Here is a 20,333-nt window from a genome sequence, read left to right on the forward strand (position 1 = left end):
GACAGCTATGGCAATGCTTCGTTTCGAGGGATTTTTCAAGAGGGATTGTTATTTTAAATAGCGACACATCTTAAGCATGAAATATTTAAACGGTGGTTGTTTCTTCTGCATTTCTAAATCTGATGTAGATTTGTTACAACATTAAATCTTTGAACCGCTCTCACCTCTGTCACTTCCACTCTAGATCATTGTCTCTACTGTTCTCCGAAGGAAGAGTGTGGAGATTGGTATTTATGGCAAAATGAACATCTAGAGCAACATAAATGGTTGATGAGGGACATGCGGGCTACAATCAGAACAAGAGTGCAAATTATTTTTGCCAGCATTTTTCTCTGCCATGGAACTCGTGTGTTTATGCCCGTTTCCAAGGGAGTTTAAAGGCAGCCTTTATTATGGTGTTACATGGAGATTTACAGTCTGAGGGTGCCAGTGTAGTCTGGAGCACCGTTTCAGTCGCTGCACATGTACAATGTCTTGTCGAACTCTAACTTTTTCCCAAAGATTGTCGATGTTGACTGCATGTTTTTCTCCGTTCGTTTTAGCTAAATATCTGAAGACCAGTCAGATTGAAAAGAAACCACCTTGCAACAGTAATTTCCAAGGCCTGCTGTGGGTTTTCAATGGGATTTATGTCTGGACTTTTGACTGGGACAAAACAAAACAGTGTTAGATCAACACTGTGCGTGTGGAATTATTTTTCACTTTCTAAATACCAAATAGTATTTTGGATGTTTTTAAAAAATAGAAAAAGGTTTCATTTTGGTTTCATCTGACTGAAGCAATTTCTTTCACATGTTTATAGTGTCCCAAACTCAAAGCATTAAGCGTTTATAGTTATCTTTTCTTCTTGCCACTCTTGAATAAAGGTCTATGACAAGCACTTTGAAATGTCTTGCTGCTGAAATGTGCTATACAAATAAAATTTGATTGATTGATATGACTAACCCTGTTTACAGGTTATTTAAGTAGACAATTCCCCTGTCTGCTTTTCTTCATGCTCCCTTTACCTGATCTGTCAGTTCAGATGGAGGACAATATTTTTGGTGCAGTCGTTCTCTTTCCACTTTTAGGGTGATAGATTGAGCAGCTCTCTGAGAGATATTTAAATCTTTCAGTACTCTATTTTAAACTCGGGAACAACTTTGCCCCTCACCTGTCTGCTGTTTTTCTTTGTCTTTAATGGTGCTGTTTCTTCATTAATATTAGTACTCAAACATCCTTTGAGGCCTTCAAGGAGAAACTGCATTTATACTTGGATGACAAATGTAGATTATGTTTAGGTGTTGTCAGAAGGCAATTCCTTGTTCTTGAATTCATCTAGTAGCATCAGAGTTACAACATGCTTGACGCAATGTTCAGATTTGTTTTTTTATTCATGAAAAAAAAATATTACTCAAAATCCTGTCGTTTCTGTATTGCTTTGTTGTGTTGTGTTGTTGTTTTGAGGTGGGCCGGTGAGTGTGGCAGTAAGACCAGTAGGAGGGGCTGCCTGTGGACTACACTCAGCCCTCCAAGTCCCTGTCTGTCGCACTCTGCACCTTCTGCACCAAAGACTCACCTTTCTTCTCATCTGGGAACTTGCACTCTCTCATGGAGGGCAACACCACCACCCGCGGATTGTGGCTGCTCGCCTTGTTACTGGCATGTGGCGGGCTGCTGTCTGCGTTTAACTTGGACACCGAGGACGTCCTGAGGAGAGACGGGGACCCAGGCAGCCTGTTCGGATTCTCTCTCGCCATGCACCGGCAGCTTTATCCGGAGGACAAGAGAATGTAAGAATACAATGTCTTGGCTTAGAGGGACACCATTGCTTATGGCGACCTACGAGTTTAAACTGCGCCTTCTTCTTTTTTTTTTTCTTAAATAACTCTAGTATCCCTGTAATTGAGACTTCACTGCAGATTAGACGACAGTTTATTTTAGGTTCTTAAAGTGTCTTCAGGGCCAATGAACTCATTTTAAAAACGAGCCTGGGAGCCAATGAAGTATCAACAGAGTGCTATAATGCAGTAATGTGAGCTCAGGTATGTAACAGGTTGTTAAAAGTTTTTTTTTTTTCCGCCAGGACGTCTTTAAGCCGCCACATTCCATAGATAATGTAAATCCTTCTGTACGTTTGAGCACCTGTCGTGAGTTAAACACCAAGTATGCACTTGTTAATATTTCCCTAGGTTACTCATTATCAGTTTTTATTGGACGTCCTCCAAAGGTTTTCAATACGCTTGCGCAAACGATTACCCTTTTTCTGTCTTCTGAATAAAATGAGGTCAAATTTTTAAAGAGACTATAAGCATTTGCTTAGAGAAAATTTGAAGAGTTTTGGACAGGTATTCTGCATAATCACTCAAGTTTATTTGTGTAGCCCATTTCAGCAACAAGGCAGTTCAGAGTGGTTCACATCGTAAAAACACAAAGGGTACAATGTCATAAAACACAAAGTCAACAATCGAAGCATAACATTTTGTTAAATTCAACTTGCTTTCAAATAGATGCTGGATTTGACCAGAAATCACAACAGATAATTTGTGATTATCTGTTGTGATTTCTGTTGTTATACAATATTCCACACTGAATATTATATTTTATTATATTTTATTTGTATGTTCAGTATCTGAGGAAAGCCTTCAAAGTTTGACTAAATGTGCTTCTAGTAAGGCTTGAAAAACACTAATAATCAAATGTGCTAATTTATATTATGTATTTTAATTGTCAAATGTCTTGGAGTTAATTTCACTTGTCTGTGAACAGGGAGATTTGAAGTTGGTAATGTAATACATCCAGGTTTTGAACATTTCCGACAGACTGTATTTACAGAGTAGTACAAACCATGTTTGAATAATGCGTAAAATGCTTTTAGTGGCTGCTTTTAACGCAGAAAAGATCAATACTCAGGCTTTTCTATCTGCTTTTTTGAGTGCAGCTTTCTTTGAGCTGTACTCAAAAGTGAGCTGTACTCTCACACCTCTCAAAAGTGGACAAACCTCTATAATAATGCCAAGTTTTTGTTACTTGGACTGCTAAATTCTTCGAAAACATTTTCTGCATTTAATATGACATATATCCTGTATACATCAAATGAAGACTAATAAATCTGTTTGAAGGGAAATGTAAAAAGTTGCAGAAGCCTAGTTGGATAACTGTACACACCTTTAAACAAATACATTCTTGAAACACCTTTTAATCCAACAGGTCTCATTGAGCTTTCTTCAGTTCACAGTTGTCATAAAATTATAGTTACACTAATTATCCTGAAATAAAGTTCAGCTGTGATTCCTGTGATCTCCTCATTTGCGTTCGGAAGCTAAAGCCATAATTTAGAGCAGTGGTCTCAAACTCCAGTCTTTAAGGGCCGACTTCCTGCAACTTTTATGTCTCTCTGCTTCAACAGACCTGGCTTCAATATTAGCTCATTAACATAACTCTGTGAAGCTTAACTGCATGCTAGTGAGGCAGTTTAGACATTTAATTCAAGTGTGTATGACAAGGAGTACATCTAAATGTTGCAAGGTTTTGCTTATGTGCATACAATGATCAGGTCTTCCAACCATCGTCTAGTTTGGATCCCGAAACCTTCAGATATCCGCTAGAAAGCTGAAAGCGTTGAGAAGTTTCATTTTCGGCACAACAGTGAATCTAAGCGTACACCCAAATAATCAAAAGATGACTGCGGGCAAGAGATATATCCTGATAATCTAATAGATTAGGAAACCTTCAAGGTAGAGTGAGCAAATAGTGGCGAGTCAAGATGTGACATGCTGATAGACTTTTAATATGGGTGGGAACACTTTCATTATAAGTTGTTACACGTTTTTTCTTCACATATTCCCACTAAGAGATTTCTAAATTATTCGGCAGAATTGCACAGGATAAAAGTCAAATTAAAACTTTAAAATAATAATAATAAAAAAGAAAACATAAAATTACCCTTTGTGCATGTCCCAAATCAGAATCTACAATTCCAAAAAATGAATAAAAGAGTAGCAAATCCGACGGCAACCTTAGGCAAATACAGAGCACCGTCACATTTTCTTACCGTGGTTGCACAGAATCAGGGAATACCACCTTGCTATTGTGGTAATATGAATATGTACAATAGAAAAATGCAAGTGACAAAGCAAACATACTAAAAAAAACCCCTCTAACTCTCAAGTACACAGGCCACACCCCAGGCTACCCTGCCCTGGTCAGTGAGCCACATTGCTCATATCAAAAACCGCCACTGTCTGAACAACAGAACAGATTCTCCCCCAGTGTAACTTCCTTTGACCTGTTTACATTCAGATGTGTCTAAAGCTCTCAAATTACCTCATGTCAAATGTATAATTTTTTACATTCTTTTACTGCAGCTCTACATACCGCTGCTTTTATTCCAATCTGTGTTTAAATGAAAGACACATGGTCACCAGCATGAGACCAAGGCGTCCACAGAGTTCCCCCCTTTCTCAGGTTATAAAGTTAAATACTAAACTACTGAGCGAAATCAATCAATCTTGGAATTTTGTCTGGTTCTTTTTTTTAAAGGGCAGTACAACTATTATTGTTTACTAAACTGCAATACAACTCTATGTCAGATTACTGTGGGTTGTTTTACCACAATGGTGCATGGTGCTCATGTTACTGTTATAAAACTGTAATCTCTGATATGTGTAATTTTCTGTATCACTGTATGCTGCATGTGAATGTTTGCTCCATTGCTTGCTTGGCATGCTTTAATGGTGCAATTACATGTTGCAACTGAGCACTATTCATATTTAGCAACATTTTAGACCACTCAGTGTGCTGCTCCGTGCATCCTAAACCTAAGGAAGAAGTAGAGGAGACAGATAGTTAATTTGTGCTTGCTGTTAATTTTTAATTTTATTTCCTGAGTGTTCTTGGAGGTCTTTTGCAACAGCATGTATGCTTAAGTGTTGGCTTGTTTTACAGCTGGGTGTGCTTGGTGAGTCACAGCCCTTTCATTGCCTGTCATTCATGGCAGTGTTTGGTCACACTTATATCCTTCACAGTCTCTTATTTCCTGAAATTACAACTTTCATTTGTACCTTCAGGATAGGAGGAAACCTGTATGGGTGTAGGGTGCTATAAATATATGCACGTGTGTTTGATAATCAAAGGAAGAAAGAAGATGAGCACGAAGCACAAAGCACTCAGATAAGTGCCATTAGAGAGAGGAGAAAGCAACGCAGCCAGTTGGGGAAGTTGGGAGGTACCGTGAATGTTTGTGCTGAGGTTAGCGTTATATGTGGAAGCATGTGGTTTGTGTATTTGATAAAGAAGAAGTATGAGCATCAGATTTAGGCCTCCATCCCCATGGCCTCCAGTTATTTAAGGTTATCTAACATCAAAGGTGACTGCTTCAGGAATGTTGAAAAGACTGTAAATCAGTTTTGTATCTGGGCACCAAACCCAGCTATTATTCAGCCTGTCAGATCCAGCAAACTCAATGCAGACAGAGGGAAAAGTTGGGTAACTGTTGTCATGGATTTGCAAATCTGCAACCCATTTGGCAATTCATAGAGAGCTACAGGATGCTGCTAAGCAACACACTCTGTCCAAGAAGGCAGAAAGTCAGCTGCTATGCAAACAGCATACCTCTTTCATTAGGATGTTTCTCCAGTGGGCACTGTAGCCAGTCTGTACCATGCTGCCACCTCTGAAAGCAATCACTTTATCAGACATTACTTTCTAGTACATACTTCTGCCTTTTTTCAAGATTCAACAAGGTGTTTTGAAGCTCTCATGTCCATATTGACATGAGAGCATCAAGCAGTTGTGTATTTGTCTTACTCACATCCATGGTATGAAACTCCTGTTGCACCACCTTTCAAAGCTGCTCTCCTGAATTGAGATTTGGTCACGGTGGAGGTGTAGTAAACTCACTATCATGTAGATATCAGTTTGTGATGATTAGAGCATTGTGTTATGGTGTTGTAACATGATGCATGCAGTTATTAGAAGATGAGTACACTGGTCAAAAAACATAAAGGTCCCCGACATATGCAAAAAATAAAAAATAAAAAATTACAAAGCACTTTAAATCAAGTGCTTCACTGAAAATTTACAACCAACAATGAGGCTAAAGTTACAATTTAAAAACAATTAAAATGCAGTAATATATGACAGAAAAATGGCAACATTTCATGTCCTATTCACCATTTAAAGCAAATGGATCCTTAATTTTGACTCAAACAATTGAGGATGCCTGTCTGACATCTGGTAGTAGACTGTTTCACAATGTTGGTGCACAAAATGTAAAAAACATTAAATGGAAAGAAAAACCAGCCTGAAATGTTTTTACTACGGTATGCGATTTGCTTAAACCAGCCGCCACACAGACAGTTCATTCCTGCAGGCTGTCTCCTTGATGGACACCTTACAGACTGAACAGTCAAACAAAATAAACACATTTTTAAAACCACAGTCTACATTTCTTTTTTTCCCTTTTTAATATCAAAAATGGCTGTACATACATATGCATACTATTACTTTATCCTTAATTTTATTTCCACTTAAGTTGGCACAATCTTGGGCAAAAAAGCAGATTCTGATTCTCATAATGTTGATGTGTAAATGCCTGGAGTGGCCTTCGGTGGGATTGGCTGAATCCCTGTTAACAAGGGTGCCTCATAAAGTGGCTGGTTAGGATTTGTGTGTCTGTGTCAGGCATGCTTCACTTAGGCCCAAACACACTCTTCCTGTGGTCAAAGCCTGCCTCTTAGGGCTGCCTCTGCTGGTGGTAAATGATAAGCAATTGAGTGGCTGTCATTAGAGCAGTGGGTCAGTTTTATCACACCTTGTCAGCACTTCAACCCTTTGTCTCGAAGCCTTGTGTACTGATAAAGATACAACGTGTCTGTTGGCATCAGCCTCTGTTCCTTTTCATAAGTTAGTGTTCTGAATTATACAATGCCATATAAAATAATTACATGTTTTTGAAATCATTTATGACTGTAGTTGTTTTTAATTTGCATAATATTGCAGCTGAAACTTGGGAGAATTTTAAAATATGTTGAGTCATTTTTGACATACCAAACACCCCAAACGTAATGAACCAAGATTCCTGCCTATGCAGAAATAAAGTTTCTATCACTGCTAATAGCATTATTGGAAAAACTACACTCCATCTTTCATTGGCTTATAGAACCATCTTTAGCAACAGCAATTAGAAGGGGCTATTCCATATGACTTAATGATTCTCACACATTGCTGTGGGTAGTTTTTGCACAGCATTGCTTCAGTTTCTTGTGGGCATTTGTTTTTGCAGAGCTCTCTTGAGGCCCCACCACATCGTCTCAATCAGGTTGAAGTCTGGACTTTGACTGAGATGTTGCAACATGTCATTTTTTTCCCTTTGTGTTGTCAATTTGCTGCTGTGTTTGGGATCATGATGTAAAGGAATTAAAGTTTGATTTTTGTGATTGTGAGGTTCCTAGGTTCTGGGGCTGCTAAAAAATAATATTTTTCCTAAATACGGTGCGGCACATTATGATCTTCAATCTCTACTTTGGTGTATCTCGTTGTTTGGATGCCTTATGATTCATTCACAGGCAGCCATGCAAATCTAAGTTGCGTTGCCAACTTGCGCTGTTGGCTTTCCATTTTGGCTTTCCATTTTGATCTTTTCTTTTACTAACATGTATCTAATTTTCGACATGTTAAGTAGGACTTTTAGACACAACTTTTTTATTTCCTCAGAGCATTGGGGTGGATTTGTTGGAACATACACTCCTGAGAACATTGATAACTCTAAAAAAACTTTCTGTTGTCACTGCAAAGGGATGAACTTTATATATTTTTGAAGTGGTCTGATAACCCTTCCCAGATTAATAGGTAGCAACAATTGTTTTTTTAAGGTAACCGATGAAGTCTTTCATTTTTGGTATTATACTTTCCTGCATGCTCTTGATTATCAAACTATCAAAGCAACTGCATTGCAGAGATACTTACATCTGCTGATAATCAGCTGAGTAATTTTAATTAGTTGCAATTGGTTGTTGCTGTCTGTCAATTCTATGTAAAGAATAACAGTGTTCTTTGTTTTTAATTTTATTTTTTTACCTGTTACTGCACTTTACACTTTTTTCATTAATTATTCCCTCCTCCCATGTAAGCATGGTTTGCCATCCCACATCACTCAGATGAATGTTTATTCTCCAGGATAATTCTTGTTTGTTTACTCAATGTGTAGAATTGTCTCCAGCCTCTGTGATATCAAATTTCCAGTCTCACACAGTCCCTGCTTCCAGTTCAAAAAAAAGTTTGATTGGACACATGATGGGTGGATGAGGACACAAATTATAGTTGTGTGGTTTTGACACAAGGCCAAACCCATCCAGTGGTGAGAAATGGGATAAACATTGTACACTTGTCTGTTTTGCAAAAAAAGTCTGTCCCTACATGCAGTTGCTTTTTTCCCTTCTGCCTAGTCTTAAAAAATTAACAAATCCTAAAATATATATTTAAATATGCAAAGGGACTGTTAACAGCATGTGAAGTGTTCCCTAACATGATTTATTGTTTTTGCTAACTCTTCTAAGTGTGCAGCATGTTAGCATTTATCATAATTTATACTCTCTGAAATGTAGATAAATAGTTTCATATCTTTCATATGCAGATCAAAAAGCAGACGGGTCAGGTCTGTGTTGCAAACATGCTAATCGCATTTGGTGGGTCTCTGCTCTACTGTACAGTCATTCTCAGTAGATTCTCTGAGGATGCATTGTTTTCCAGCTAAAAGTGGTTTATCTGATTTAATGTAATGAAGAAAGTATGGTGCTGTATGCTTAACTTCAAGGGTCATTTGAAGGGTGAAGAAGGGCATAATATGTGTCCATAGATTATTGATAGTTGTTCATTAAGCATTTGATTTGTGTATTTTCATTAAGTGACACCAGGAGTCCAACAAGCTGAAGCCACCATCATAAGAGAGTTGGGTGGTGCTCCTCTAGTTTTAATATTGCTCATGAAATGTTTTTAAATATTTGTTTTTCTTGCAAGTGAAGGAAGATTGCAGTATTTTTTCTGGCAGCTGATCAGTAGTGTGTTGAAATATTTGCATTACTCTTCTCAAAACAGCCAGATAAAACTCATATCACTCGGGTAATTTTCTAGCATATCATTAAAATGACTTGAAGTAATATCAGGACTTGCAGCTATTTAAAGCCAAAGTACACTGCATTTGACTTTTTTAGAGTCATGAGTGGGACAGTTTTCCCTGCAAAGAATTGTATGTGTGTATGTAAAATCTTCTCCACAGTAGAAACCCTGATTCAGGCATCCACAGGAGAGCACTGTAACACCATGGAGGCTGATGTGCTCACTCATTTGTGCTTCATCTCCTGAGTACCGTTTGACACATGCAAGAGGGGAATGCAAGAGACTGCTTTGCACCTATAAAAGAATAAACTGTTTTCATGTTTGTGTGTTTATTGCAGACTACTGGTTGGAGCACCACAAGCCAAAGCACTGAATGGTCAAAAATCTAAGGTGACAGGAGGAATCTACAAATGTGAAATGAGCTCCAACTCTGATGCTTGCTCAAGAGTTGTCTTTGATAATAACGGTAAGATATAGCTTTATACACGTAGGGAATTATAAATACAGACAGTTGATCATTAAATGCATAAAAATGTTATTAGTCTCCTTAATATAAATTGGTACATTACTTTTCTCTCTCTCAAATTAATAAAAATATATCTGAATGAGTAAATTCTCTTTGTCAATAAGCCCTCGTTTCGCTCACTGGTTTATAGTTTTTTGAGAATTACACTATTGACCCTTTGACATTTTTAGAAATAGTTACCCTAATACATTGTGTTAAGAACTTCATGCTCTTTTATTGAGTTTTCATGTACTCTGGCCTCTTACCACAGTTTAAAAGCTTGCCCTCTGAGTTAATTGGTTGGTTCTGTGATGTGGTCTGGATCCTTTGTTGGTTTCGCTTTGTGAATTTGGGACCAGATTCTAAATGATTAAAAAAAATGTAATCTTACTGCATAATCCAGATCTGTTCTTTACAGATTTGCAAAACAAAGCCAGACTTTCTGGTACCTTATAAATTGAGATAGATTGTGACCCATCAACCAAAGTCAAGGCCCTTCCCTCCGCCCAAATATGAATGAATAAATAAAACGTTATACAGCCATTTTTTAACTTGCCATATTTATCTGTAATTACAACCGGGGATTCATTGATTTTCTGTGTTTTCCATTCACACTCTTCTCTGAGTTAGCATTAGCCACCATTGCAATGTTATCAGCCATTAACCCCGCCAAGGGAATTAATGCCACAGCTAATAAGTTAGCCTTATCAAAAAATAAATTTTACTGTTCTTTTCTAACCCTGTTTACATCTTAGGGACTGTAAATAAACAGATTTTAATCATAAACTGTACTTGCTTCACAAGCTCAATCTGTGGCATTAATGAATATTTCAGATCAACACATGCTATCATTAAAAGATATCCCACTTTTGGATTTTCTTTGTTAAAAGTTTTTTGTCTTTCCCTCATATTTTTGTCTCTTTTCATAGAGGATACAGGAAATGAAAACAAAGAGAACCAGTGGATGGGGGTGATGGTCAGCAGCCAGGGACCAGGAGGCAAAGTCTTAGTAAGAATCTAATTTCGTCATCACACTTAGACCGCACTGATGAACCAACCTAACACACACAAAAAAAAACACACTTCTTAAAGACAAAAATCTAGCTGTCCTCACCTCTAGTCCCTCTCCCTGGCAGACTTGCGCCCATCGCTACAAGCGGCAGAAAAACGTCAACTCTCCTCATCAATCTCGTGACATCATTGGCCGTTGCTTTGTGCTGAGTCAGGATCTAACTATTGATCCCCGTTCAAGTGAAGATGGCGGAAGCTGGCATTTCTGTAACAACCGGAACAGAGGCCACGAAAGGTTCGGTTCCTGCCAGCAGGGCCTCTCTGCTACATTCGACAAGGACTTCCACTACTTCATCTTTGGGGCTCCCGGAGCTTACAACTGGAAAGGTAGTTAAAATTTACAAGTCACATGAACATGTCATACTTTTTCTTGAAGCTCAGTTTTATTGACAAATGAAACTACTGATTTACATACTGTGCCATATGTTTGACATTATGCTTTATAAAAAAGCGTGTAAATAGAGAAATAGATAGAATTTGACAAATTTTGATTGCAAGTAAAATAATCTTTTTCTGCTTTTTCTCTGCTCCCTGCTTTAAGGTGTGGTACGATTGGAACAAAGGAATGACACCTTTATAGATATAGGTATCTATAATGATGGACCATTCGAGGCAGGAGATGAGACTGAGAAGAACCCTGACCTGGTTCCTGCTCCTCCCAACAGTTACATGGGTAAAATATGCAGTTATATTTACACTTACTTTAGTGCAGGACAAGGTAGGGGGACTCGCATCTGATTGTTAGTGTTAGTAGCATCTGCCGGTATACACTGCTGTACTCTTCCCATTATGTATTGATTTATATTTGATGTCTTTTTTGGTATGTTTTATTGATTTTTATTTTTTAACTTTGATACTTTGTCTTTTAGTCTTTGTAATTGCTGTAACTTCAATTGCCCATTTGGGACACAAATAAAAATCTGATCCTATTTAATCTTTCCACATTTTCCCATCTTTCAACAAGACACTTTAATGCATTTGCTAGGTCCAGGAGTATCCTGTCCTTGCTCTTCACAATTATGTGGCACTCTGTGTTGGTCTATCACATTACCTACTAACAAAATAGACTAAAATAATTTAAAAAATGGCTGTGATGGGACAAAATGTGAAAGATTTAAAGGCAGCAGTATGAATAATGCAGTATGGTGCTGCGACAATACCAAATATGTCAACGTTACCAACTCACTTCTCTCTAATGTGAATTATTTCATAAACTCGTTGTTTTAGGTTTCTCTCTGGACTCTGGAAAATCTTTGACCAACAAGGGTCAGCTGACGGTGGTGGCAGGAGCTCCCAGAGCTTACTACAGTGGAGCAGTGATTCTGCTAAAGAAAGGTGGAGAATTCAGCAGGGTCCTTCTTGAGGAATTCACCCTTAAAGGGGAGGGCCTGGCTTCCTCTTTTGGATACGATCTGACTGTGCTGGATCTCAACGGGGATGGGTAAGAGTGCAGAGTTAACCAACACTTCCTTAACATCTGCTCTAATTGTCCATCACTGTACTCTAATGAGTCTGTGATCTTCTTGTTCGTTAGCTGGGAGGACATAGTTGTTGGAGCCCCTCAGTATTTTGAGAAGGACTCGGAAATTGGAGGAGCTGTCTACGTTTACATCAACAAGGCTGGAAAGTGGAACAAAGTCAAACCAAAAAGAATAGATGGACCCGCAGTCTCTATGTTTGGCCTCGCTGTGGAAAACCTTGGCGATATTAACCAGGACGGTTACCATGGTAAGGAGGCATAATTTGCGTGTGCTGTTGCTGATCGCTCTTGAAATCTTCTACCCGGAGAAGACGTTGAAGTATACTGCCCTGCTGTCAGATTTTGCAGTGGGAGCTCCTCATGAAGACAGCGGTGCAGGCAAAGTTTACATTTACCATGGATCAGCCAGAGGAGAAATCACAGACAAGGCATCACAGGTAGGTAAAATAGTGCAATATATTTCATAGCAAAAGCAGCTAAAGTATTGCACAGAATTATAAACAGTAAACTCACAAAATAAAAAAATAGAAAAACACAGAGATGAGTTAAAAATGTCTGGCCTGAGCAGAGGTCATCTAGTTCAGGAGATGTAGTTAAAGAGATGAGCTCTTAAAAACATCAACATCATCATATTTCAAACGTTAAAAATAGTGTTTGTATTGTGACAAAATGTAATAATTTATTGTATCTTTATCTAAGGTTATGTAAGATTGTTTTACTGTCATAAGTTTACATGACAGTCAAATAAGTAATACTTACAAAACAAGGCAACGAACAGCGCAGTGAATTTTTTAACAATGTCAGTCCGTTCTTTCTGTGTTTTGGGTTTCAATCTGTTTGATTCAAATGACTCTTGAGACTTTTGAAAATGTGTTCAGTTTATTCGTTAGCATGTCCACATCAGTGTTTTTACAGTAAATCCTTAACAAGACATGTCTGATATGTTTCACATTTTAAAACATATTATTTTTTCCATGTTTTAATGCTGAATTACTGACTTTGCCGTTGCTGTTCAACCTACCGTTGTGTCTTTAGTCTTCAAAATAATGTATTTACTAGTTTATTCCCATTGGACACCAAATAAAGATGTCTATTTTATTCAATATATAATGCACACTTTAACAAAGCTTGTGTTTTAGGTTTTGTCCAGCAAGTCTTCTGGAGTGAGGCAGTTTGGCTATTCATTAGCAGGCAACATGGACCTGGATAAGAACTCGTATCCAGACCTGGCTGTTGGATCCCTCTCAGACTCTGTCTTTGTCTATAGGTGAGAAAGTCAAAGCTGATGGGTTGATCTGATGGACTGCTGCTTAATGTTATTTGCTGAGATTGTTACTGAACCGTTCCTTCACAGAGCCAGACCAGTTATAAACATCCAGAAGAAAATTACGTTTTCACCAAGTAAAATCAACCTCAGCCAGAAGAACTGTGGCAACACTTTCTGGTACGACTGACTCTTTTGTCTCTTCTTCAGTCTGTGGAAGAACTTTTACTGCAAACCCCATTTCTTGAAAAAAAAAAGGTTGATTTTTTGAACATAAGCTTAATTTTCTTTATTTATTAACACAAGGAAATTCCTCTCACTAATCAGCATGATACACAATATAGGGTTCATGAAAATCAGATGGTAAAACAGACAATCTCCATTTCTATTTTTATTTTATTTTTTTTTACAAATAGAATAAATCATTTCCAAATGACAGCAAAGTTTTTTTATAGAATCTGTAAACTGGTGACTCTTCATGTGAAGTGTTTTATATGGTTATTCAACAGTGGACTTCGTTTCAGGAATCTCCCAGGAGGAGAGAGGCGAGGAGAGATATGTTTTTCATCTACTGGCTGTCTTTTTTATAAAAGAGGAAATTATCCATGAATTAAACCTGAGATGAACGTGACTCCCCTACTGTCACCTGTCAACAACTAATCTGTTGACAGGGTCTGTGTTTGGGGTTCAAACTAGGTTTTAACTGTCATGCTTTTTTATTCTTTTAAATCTGAAAAATCAATGGCCTTCCCACATGTTTGCTGGTTCTGATTGTGGTTTAACTTTTCTGTGTCCACAGCTTGAAAGTAAAGACGTGTTTCACCTACACTGCTAACCCAAGCAGTTATGCTCCAAGGCTAAGTAAGCTGACAAATATTGATACATTTAGCAGCTTTGAGCAAAATTTTATGATTTTTATTTATTTTTTAACAAACAACAAAACCTTGAAACCAAACCTATAGTCATTTGTTGATTTATCTTACACTCTGTACCTTCTCCTGTCCTGTAAAGCGGTGGGTTACTCTCTCGAGGCGGACGCTGACCGGATGAAAACCAATCTTTTACCAAGAGCAATGTTCACAGAACCTTCTGACTCTGATAGTAACTATATATACCAAGGGACCATTACCATGGACACAAAAGGAAGGGAACAATGTTTTACACGTCAACTTGCAATACAGGTAGGTTTACTTTCGGATTTGTAATAAAATATATCCTGGATTGAAAAACACTTTGCGTAATGTTTCTCTCTCGCAGGAAAATATTAAAGACAAGCTGCGGGCAATTCCCATCGATGTTTCTGTGAATATTCAAGATGCTCAACGTAAACGTAGGCAGACCCAAGCTTCTCAGCTTTCACCCGCCCTTGATGCCAACGATGCCCAGACAACTAGAATCAAGGTGTTTTTACAGAAACTCGTTGTGTAAAGGGAATTAATCGAAAGGCCTCTGTGGCTGTAATGTTGCACGTGTTGCATTTTGACTGTAACATGTTTGCAGGTGGAATTTGTTAAAGAGGGATGTGGCAACGATAATTTGTGTCAGAGCAACCTTATGATTGGATATCGCTACGGCTACAGAACGACTGATGAAGATGAATTCACTCCTTTGAACTTGTAAGCGGATATTCAATCTTATTTTTCATGTTGATTGTTCTAGTGAGTTTCTGGTAACAACCTTAATACCAGAGAGAGATAATACAGTGCATTCGATGGAACTGTGTACATCACATGCTCATCAGCATATAGACTCAAAAATGACTTTGTTTTAAAGGGAGAATGGCGTGCCAGTGTTCTCACTCAGCAGCCAAAAAGACATTGCCCTAGAGGTGACGGTGACCAATCCACATGGAGACGACGCATATGAAGCTTCTGTGATTGCTAACTTCCCCAGTTCGTTGACCTATTCTGCTTACCTCGTCTCACCAGAGGTGTTGCATATTCTCCTAGCACTTTCTGTGCCATACAACACCAGGTTCCCAATTTCTGGTTCTCAGTGTGCTTTATTACCAATTGCAGAAGCTGCAAGTCACCTGCACAGCAAATAAAAATGGATCTATGGCTGACTGTGAGCTTGGGAACCCATTCAAACGTGACTCCGAGGTAAGACGTTATGTTTAAATACCTTTTAATTTCTTTTAAGCATATTGGAAATTCTTAACATACCGTATTTTATGTGTGTGTTTGTAGACAACATTCTACCTTATTTTGGGTACAGCGGGCATCTCTGTCAGCACTTCTGAATTGGAGGTTGAACTTGTGCTAAAAACGTAAATATCCAATTCTGCCTCACCAAGTGTTGAATGGCTCTGACTTCACTTCACTTCCTTATTCAGCAGTTCACAAAAATCTGATGTTCAGTTGACCAATGTGTGAACTTTACAGGACGAGTACCCAGCAGAACCTAATGCCAGTGAAAGCAAAGGCTAAGGTAGCCATTGTGTTGCAGATGTCCTTATCAGGGTAAGGATTTTTGATGTGTGAGAAACTCACACACTTGTACTGATCCAGGCAACTAACTGTGCATCGCCATCCTACCAGACAAGTCCAGCCATCTCAGCTTTACTTCAGTGGGAACGTCAAAGGTGAGATGGCCATGAAGACCGAAAGCGACGTTGGCAGCGCAGTCACGTACCAGTTCAGGGTGAGTACAGAGAAACTGCTTGTCCGACCTGTGTACACAATCTGTATTTGCATCAGTCTAAGCTGATATTCTTTTTGACTGGATTGAAGAGTGACGCTTTTATCAACTAATCACAGATAATCAACTTGGGAAAGAGACTGACAGACCTTGGAACTGCCACCCTCCAAATAGAGTGGCCAAAATCTACAAAGTATGAAAAATGGCTGCTCTACCTCATGAAGGTCAGCTCCACAGGAGTGGAGCGAATACACTGCACGCCCAACGAAGAGAACTTTCTAAACTTGGTGAGTAAATATATTCAGAGATTTAGTATTTGTACACTTAAACAGTTTGTTATGTTACCACTATAAACTTGACAAACATGACAAACGTGTAGAAAGTAGTGCACAGTTGATAAAGTGAAAGGAAAATGATACACAAGAGCATGTTTTCTCACATAGTTCCTATTCCCTCTATATGCCTTGCAGCAAATGGGAATCAAACAAACCTTTGAGGCCCTAACCTAGTGCTTTTTAATTCCAGTCCTCAGCCCCCCCTGCTCTGCATGTTTTAGATGTGCCTCTATTCCAGAACATCTGATGCAAATAATTGCATGACCATTAAGTGCTGCAGAAGCCTGTTAATCACCCACAGATTCAATCCAGGTGTGTAGCAGAAGGGAAACACCTAAAACATGCAGGGCAGGGGGGCGTGAGGACCGGAATTGAGAAACAATGCCCTAACCACACAGCTAAATGAAATTTCACACTGGTACTCTATTGATTAATTAAAAGACTTCTAAAGGAAACTGACTGGATCAGTTACCAAGAAGCACTGAATACATACTCATGCTACCCAAGTATTTTAAAATGTGCAAAAACTGGTAAATCTCCTGCTTTGCTTTAAGGAACCAGTTAAAACCAGAATGAGAAGAGCAGCGGAAATCACAGAGAAAAGGACTGATTACGCTTTTTCACGCCTAGATGACAACAAGGAAACTTTGGTAACGATACACAACCAGTTTTTCCTCTTTATAATGTTTAAAGTGCTTGCTCCACAAGTCAGAGTGAAAGCTTCAATTATCACTCTGTTCTGTGTGTTTGCAGTCATGTGGCAGTACAGCAAAATGTGTGACAATCAGGTGCCCCCTCGGGGGCCTGGACATGAACGCACTCATCACTCTGAAGGCCCGACTGTGGAATAGCACCTTTATAGAGGTAACCAGGATGGACCTTTTTAACTCAACTTCTTCATGTTGGTTTGAGATGAGTTGCAACTATAAACATTTCTTGAAAAAAAAAGTCATAGTTACGATTAACTTGTGTTATTTAACAAACTTAGTTGATGGTTGTAGATTTGTATTATTACACAAGCAAAGAGTGCTAGGTTGACATACCAAACATGCCAACATAAGAAAATGTGATATAACCAAATTTAATTTAAATGTTCTTTTTTTATTAAAAGATTTCAAAGTCAAAAATTTGAATTATAGTTTCCTCATAAAACACCATTTTTACTCTAAAACTTATTGTAGTCGTATAAAGTTTTTATGGAGTGTCAAGACAATAACTGAATTAAAAAAAATTTCTAGATTTTATCTTTAGAATAAATTATCTTGCAAATGTGTTTTTCAAACAAACAAAGTGGATTGAAGTTAGTGTTTCCCTCTTTTCTCTCGAAACAGGACTATTCCAAGTTTCATCATGTGGAGGTGTTGGTAAAGGCCTCTCTCCATGTTGATAGCGCGACGACAAACACTATGCTGAGGAACGCCGAGACAACAGTACAAACATGTTTTATGATACATACAATAAAAGAACCAAGAACATAATTTTTTCTTTTATTGCATTACATTCAGTTTTCCATAAAAAGTCTAAAAATAATGCTTATATTTAAATACTTGTTTAACTAATATTGATTTTTTACATCACCAGCATACACACACACACGCCCACCCATCACACACACACACACACACACACAAACATATATATATATATATATATATATGTATACAGTATATACTATTAAAAACCTGTATAAATACATATTTTACCTTGTTTATGCGGTAAAATTCTGGCAACCACAGCTACTGGTACTTTCCCTCTAATTAGAGACAGGATTGTTTTACAGTGTATAGTAAAATATTTTTGAATGGTCAAGAACTCTCCATTTTTGGATCGTTGATTGCAAACTGCTCTGCAGTTAAATAAGATTGTACTAATATTTTACCAGTATATCCAAAACAAAGAACTAAATGTCCGATGTATCACAAGTTTTCGTCATTTGGGTTAATATGAGCGGAGCAGAAGACGACAAGTAGATTTTACTTGTAATACATAAGTTTTGAGAAAGCATAGAACAGTGTAATATTTTAAAGAGCATCTGCTGCTTCACTTAGATAACCTACTATTACTAAAATAATGCAGATGTGTTTTTAATTTATTTATTTGTTTTGTTTTCCAGGTGAAACTGTCTGTGTTTCCAGAGAGGCGTTCTGCTCAGTACGGAGGAGTGCCTTGGTGGATCATTGTGCTGTCCATCCTACTCGGCCTCTTGTTGTTGGCTTTGCTGGCTTTCCTTCTTTGGAAGGTAAAAGTGAACTATGGTTCACGCCGTTCTAACTCATATTAAACACATTCTGTACATATATGTGTGTAATTTTAGTTCTATACACTTGTTGAACTGTTGACACCATGAGCAGAGCAACTGCAGGTAAAGTGATCAAACACGTTTCTAATGATTTGCCTCTCTCCAGTGTGGAGTCTTTGAGAAAAAGAATAAAGAGGACCCATCAGAAAAAGAGAAGCTGACAGCAAATGCATAAAAAGTGAGAGGGTAACTTATTGGATCTGTCAGATATTCAACTTTTTCCATCCTGCTCCATCTTGCTGTAAAAGCGCTTCTTTTCAGTAAATGAGGCAATGGGCAATTCTCGCTCTGTGAAAGATATACTAATATAGGCGCTGAATCACAATGTCTGCAAAGAAATTATCCAAATAAGGTTTTCACACATGATAATGTGTGTATGATTTTACTTGCATGGCCAAGGTGATGGCTGACACGCAATTACTGGGTTATCTATTGCTTTAAAGATTATCTCCACTCACTGATTTTTTCTATTTTTCCTCATTTTGTTGCCTCTGAAGATGCAGTCACTTAGTCTGCAGGTTTTTTGCTCTCTGTCTGAAATAACAGGACTATTTAAATAGATCCCTTCTCCAGAAGTTGGCACAGTCAATCAACATACTTCTTTGTTGATTAACTTAATTATGCTGCAACAATCTACATCTGCTTTGCTGTCTCTGGAGGTTGTTAAAAAATATTTCTTACAAATAATTTTAAGATTTTCCCTTATTTGTCTGCAGTATGGCTTTTTTAATCGTGCCAAATATGAGGACAAGGTTCCCAGTTACAGCGCTGTTCGGATCAGACGGGAGGAGAGAGCGGTACATTCTGCAAAAGACAATTGGGGCAGCTTGGAGACAAAGCCATGGATGACGACTTGGCATGACAAGGAACACTATTCCTAACAACAACAACAAATCTATCACTTATTGATGGATCAGCAGAATCTCATTTTTTTGCTGCCCTGCCTTTGCACATTGAGGACTTGTAATATTGAGATAGAAAACTAAATCATTTGGAAATAAGTCTTAAGGACTGAATCAAACACTGTTGTTAAGGGACCTCGATGTTCTTCAGCTAAATGTATGAGATGGACTTTCGCAAAGGCTGTCTTTTAAGCATTTTGAGCTTATTCTGTACATTCAGTGATGCCTAGAAATATGGACGTTATAAACTTTTATCAGTGTTGTGTTCATTTGAATGACTTGAACTGTTTGTATTTATTCTTGGATGGAATATTTTGGTTTTTGTTTGACAAGGTGGAAGAGGTATGCAAGGTATGCTCCCAAAAGATAACACAAAAATAATATTTTCTGTATATACCCTAAGTCTGTCCTAGTGAATGGCCTATTTCCTCTGCCTCTGTTTGCACATAATCTGTATCTTGAGTGGAAGCTGAAAACTGTAAACAGGCCACAACAAAAATCATGGCGCCATGGAAAGTGTGACAGGGACTTAAATGCTTTTTTAATAAATACTTTTAACTACTTTACAGCTTTTGTTCTGCTCAGTTGTGTTCAAAATTATTGTAGCTCACAATATCCATGATGGAAGCTTAGAAATATGTTTTCGCTTCAGATGTGAGATCAAACGGGAGAATTTGTCCAGTGAGGAGAAAAAAAAGATAAGCAGTTTGAACAACTGACCCCCTACCTACATATTGAAAT

The 20,333-nt window shown here is 38.0% G+C and overlaps 1 protein-coding gene across 3 annotated transcripts; it reads left to right on the forward strand.

Moving 5' to 3' along the window:
• The first annotated feature begins 1,229 nt into the window (after positions 1 to 1,229).
• Positions 1,230 to 20,158, forward strand: LOC114146795 (integrin alpha-6-like). 3 transcript variants are annotated; one of them, XM_028021162.1, is made up of 26 exons: positions 1,230 to 1,772; positions 9,435 to 9,562; positions 10,531 to 10,610; positions 10,738 to 10,999; positions 11,214 to 11,345; positions 11,900 to 12,113; positions 12,207 to 12,400; positions 12,492 to 12,589; positions 13,292 to 13,419; positions 13,507 to 13,596; positions 14,216 to 14,277; positions 14,428 to 14,597; positions 14,674 to 14,817; positions 14,917 to 15,032; positions 15,190 to 15,346; positions 15,435 to 15,518; positions 15,606 to 15,685; positions 15,801 to 15,878; positions 15,957 to 16,059; positions 16,176 to 16,343; positions 16,946 to 17,041; positions 17,145 to 17,255; positions 17,723 to 17,821; positions 18,505 to 18,630; positions 18,797 to 18,876; positions 19,407 to 19,516. In XM_028021162.1, exons 1-25 carry the CDS (start codon positions 1,591 to 1,593, stop codon positions 18,863 to 18,865), a joined length of 3,171 nt encoding a protein of 1,056 aa, XP_027876963.1. In that variant the 5' UTR covers positions 1,230 to 1,590; the 3' UTR covers positions 18,866 to 18,876; positions 19,407 to 19,516. The 3 variants fall into 3 exon arrangements, with proteins under 3 accessions (XP_027876963.1, XP_027876962.1, XP_027876961.1); XM_028021161.1 differs by having other exon boundaries at positions 1,235 to 1,772; positions 18,797 to 18,868; positions 19,407 to 19,522; XM_028021160.1 differs by lacking the exon at positions 18,797 to 18,876 and having other exon boundaries at positions 1,235 to 1,772; positions 19,407 to 20,158.
• Positions 20,159 to 20,333: the final 175 nt, after the last annotated feature.

The sequence above is a fragment of the Xiphophorus couchianus genome, chromosome 6, assembly GCF_001444195.1.
Source record: "Xiphophorus couchianus chromosome 6, X_couchianus-1.0, whole genome shotgun sequence".
Classification (NCBI taxonomy): Eukaryota; Metazoa; Chordata; class Actinopteri; order Cyprinodontiformes; family Poeciliidae; genus Xiphophorus; species Xiphophorus couchianus.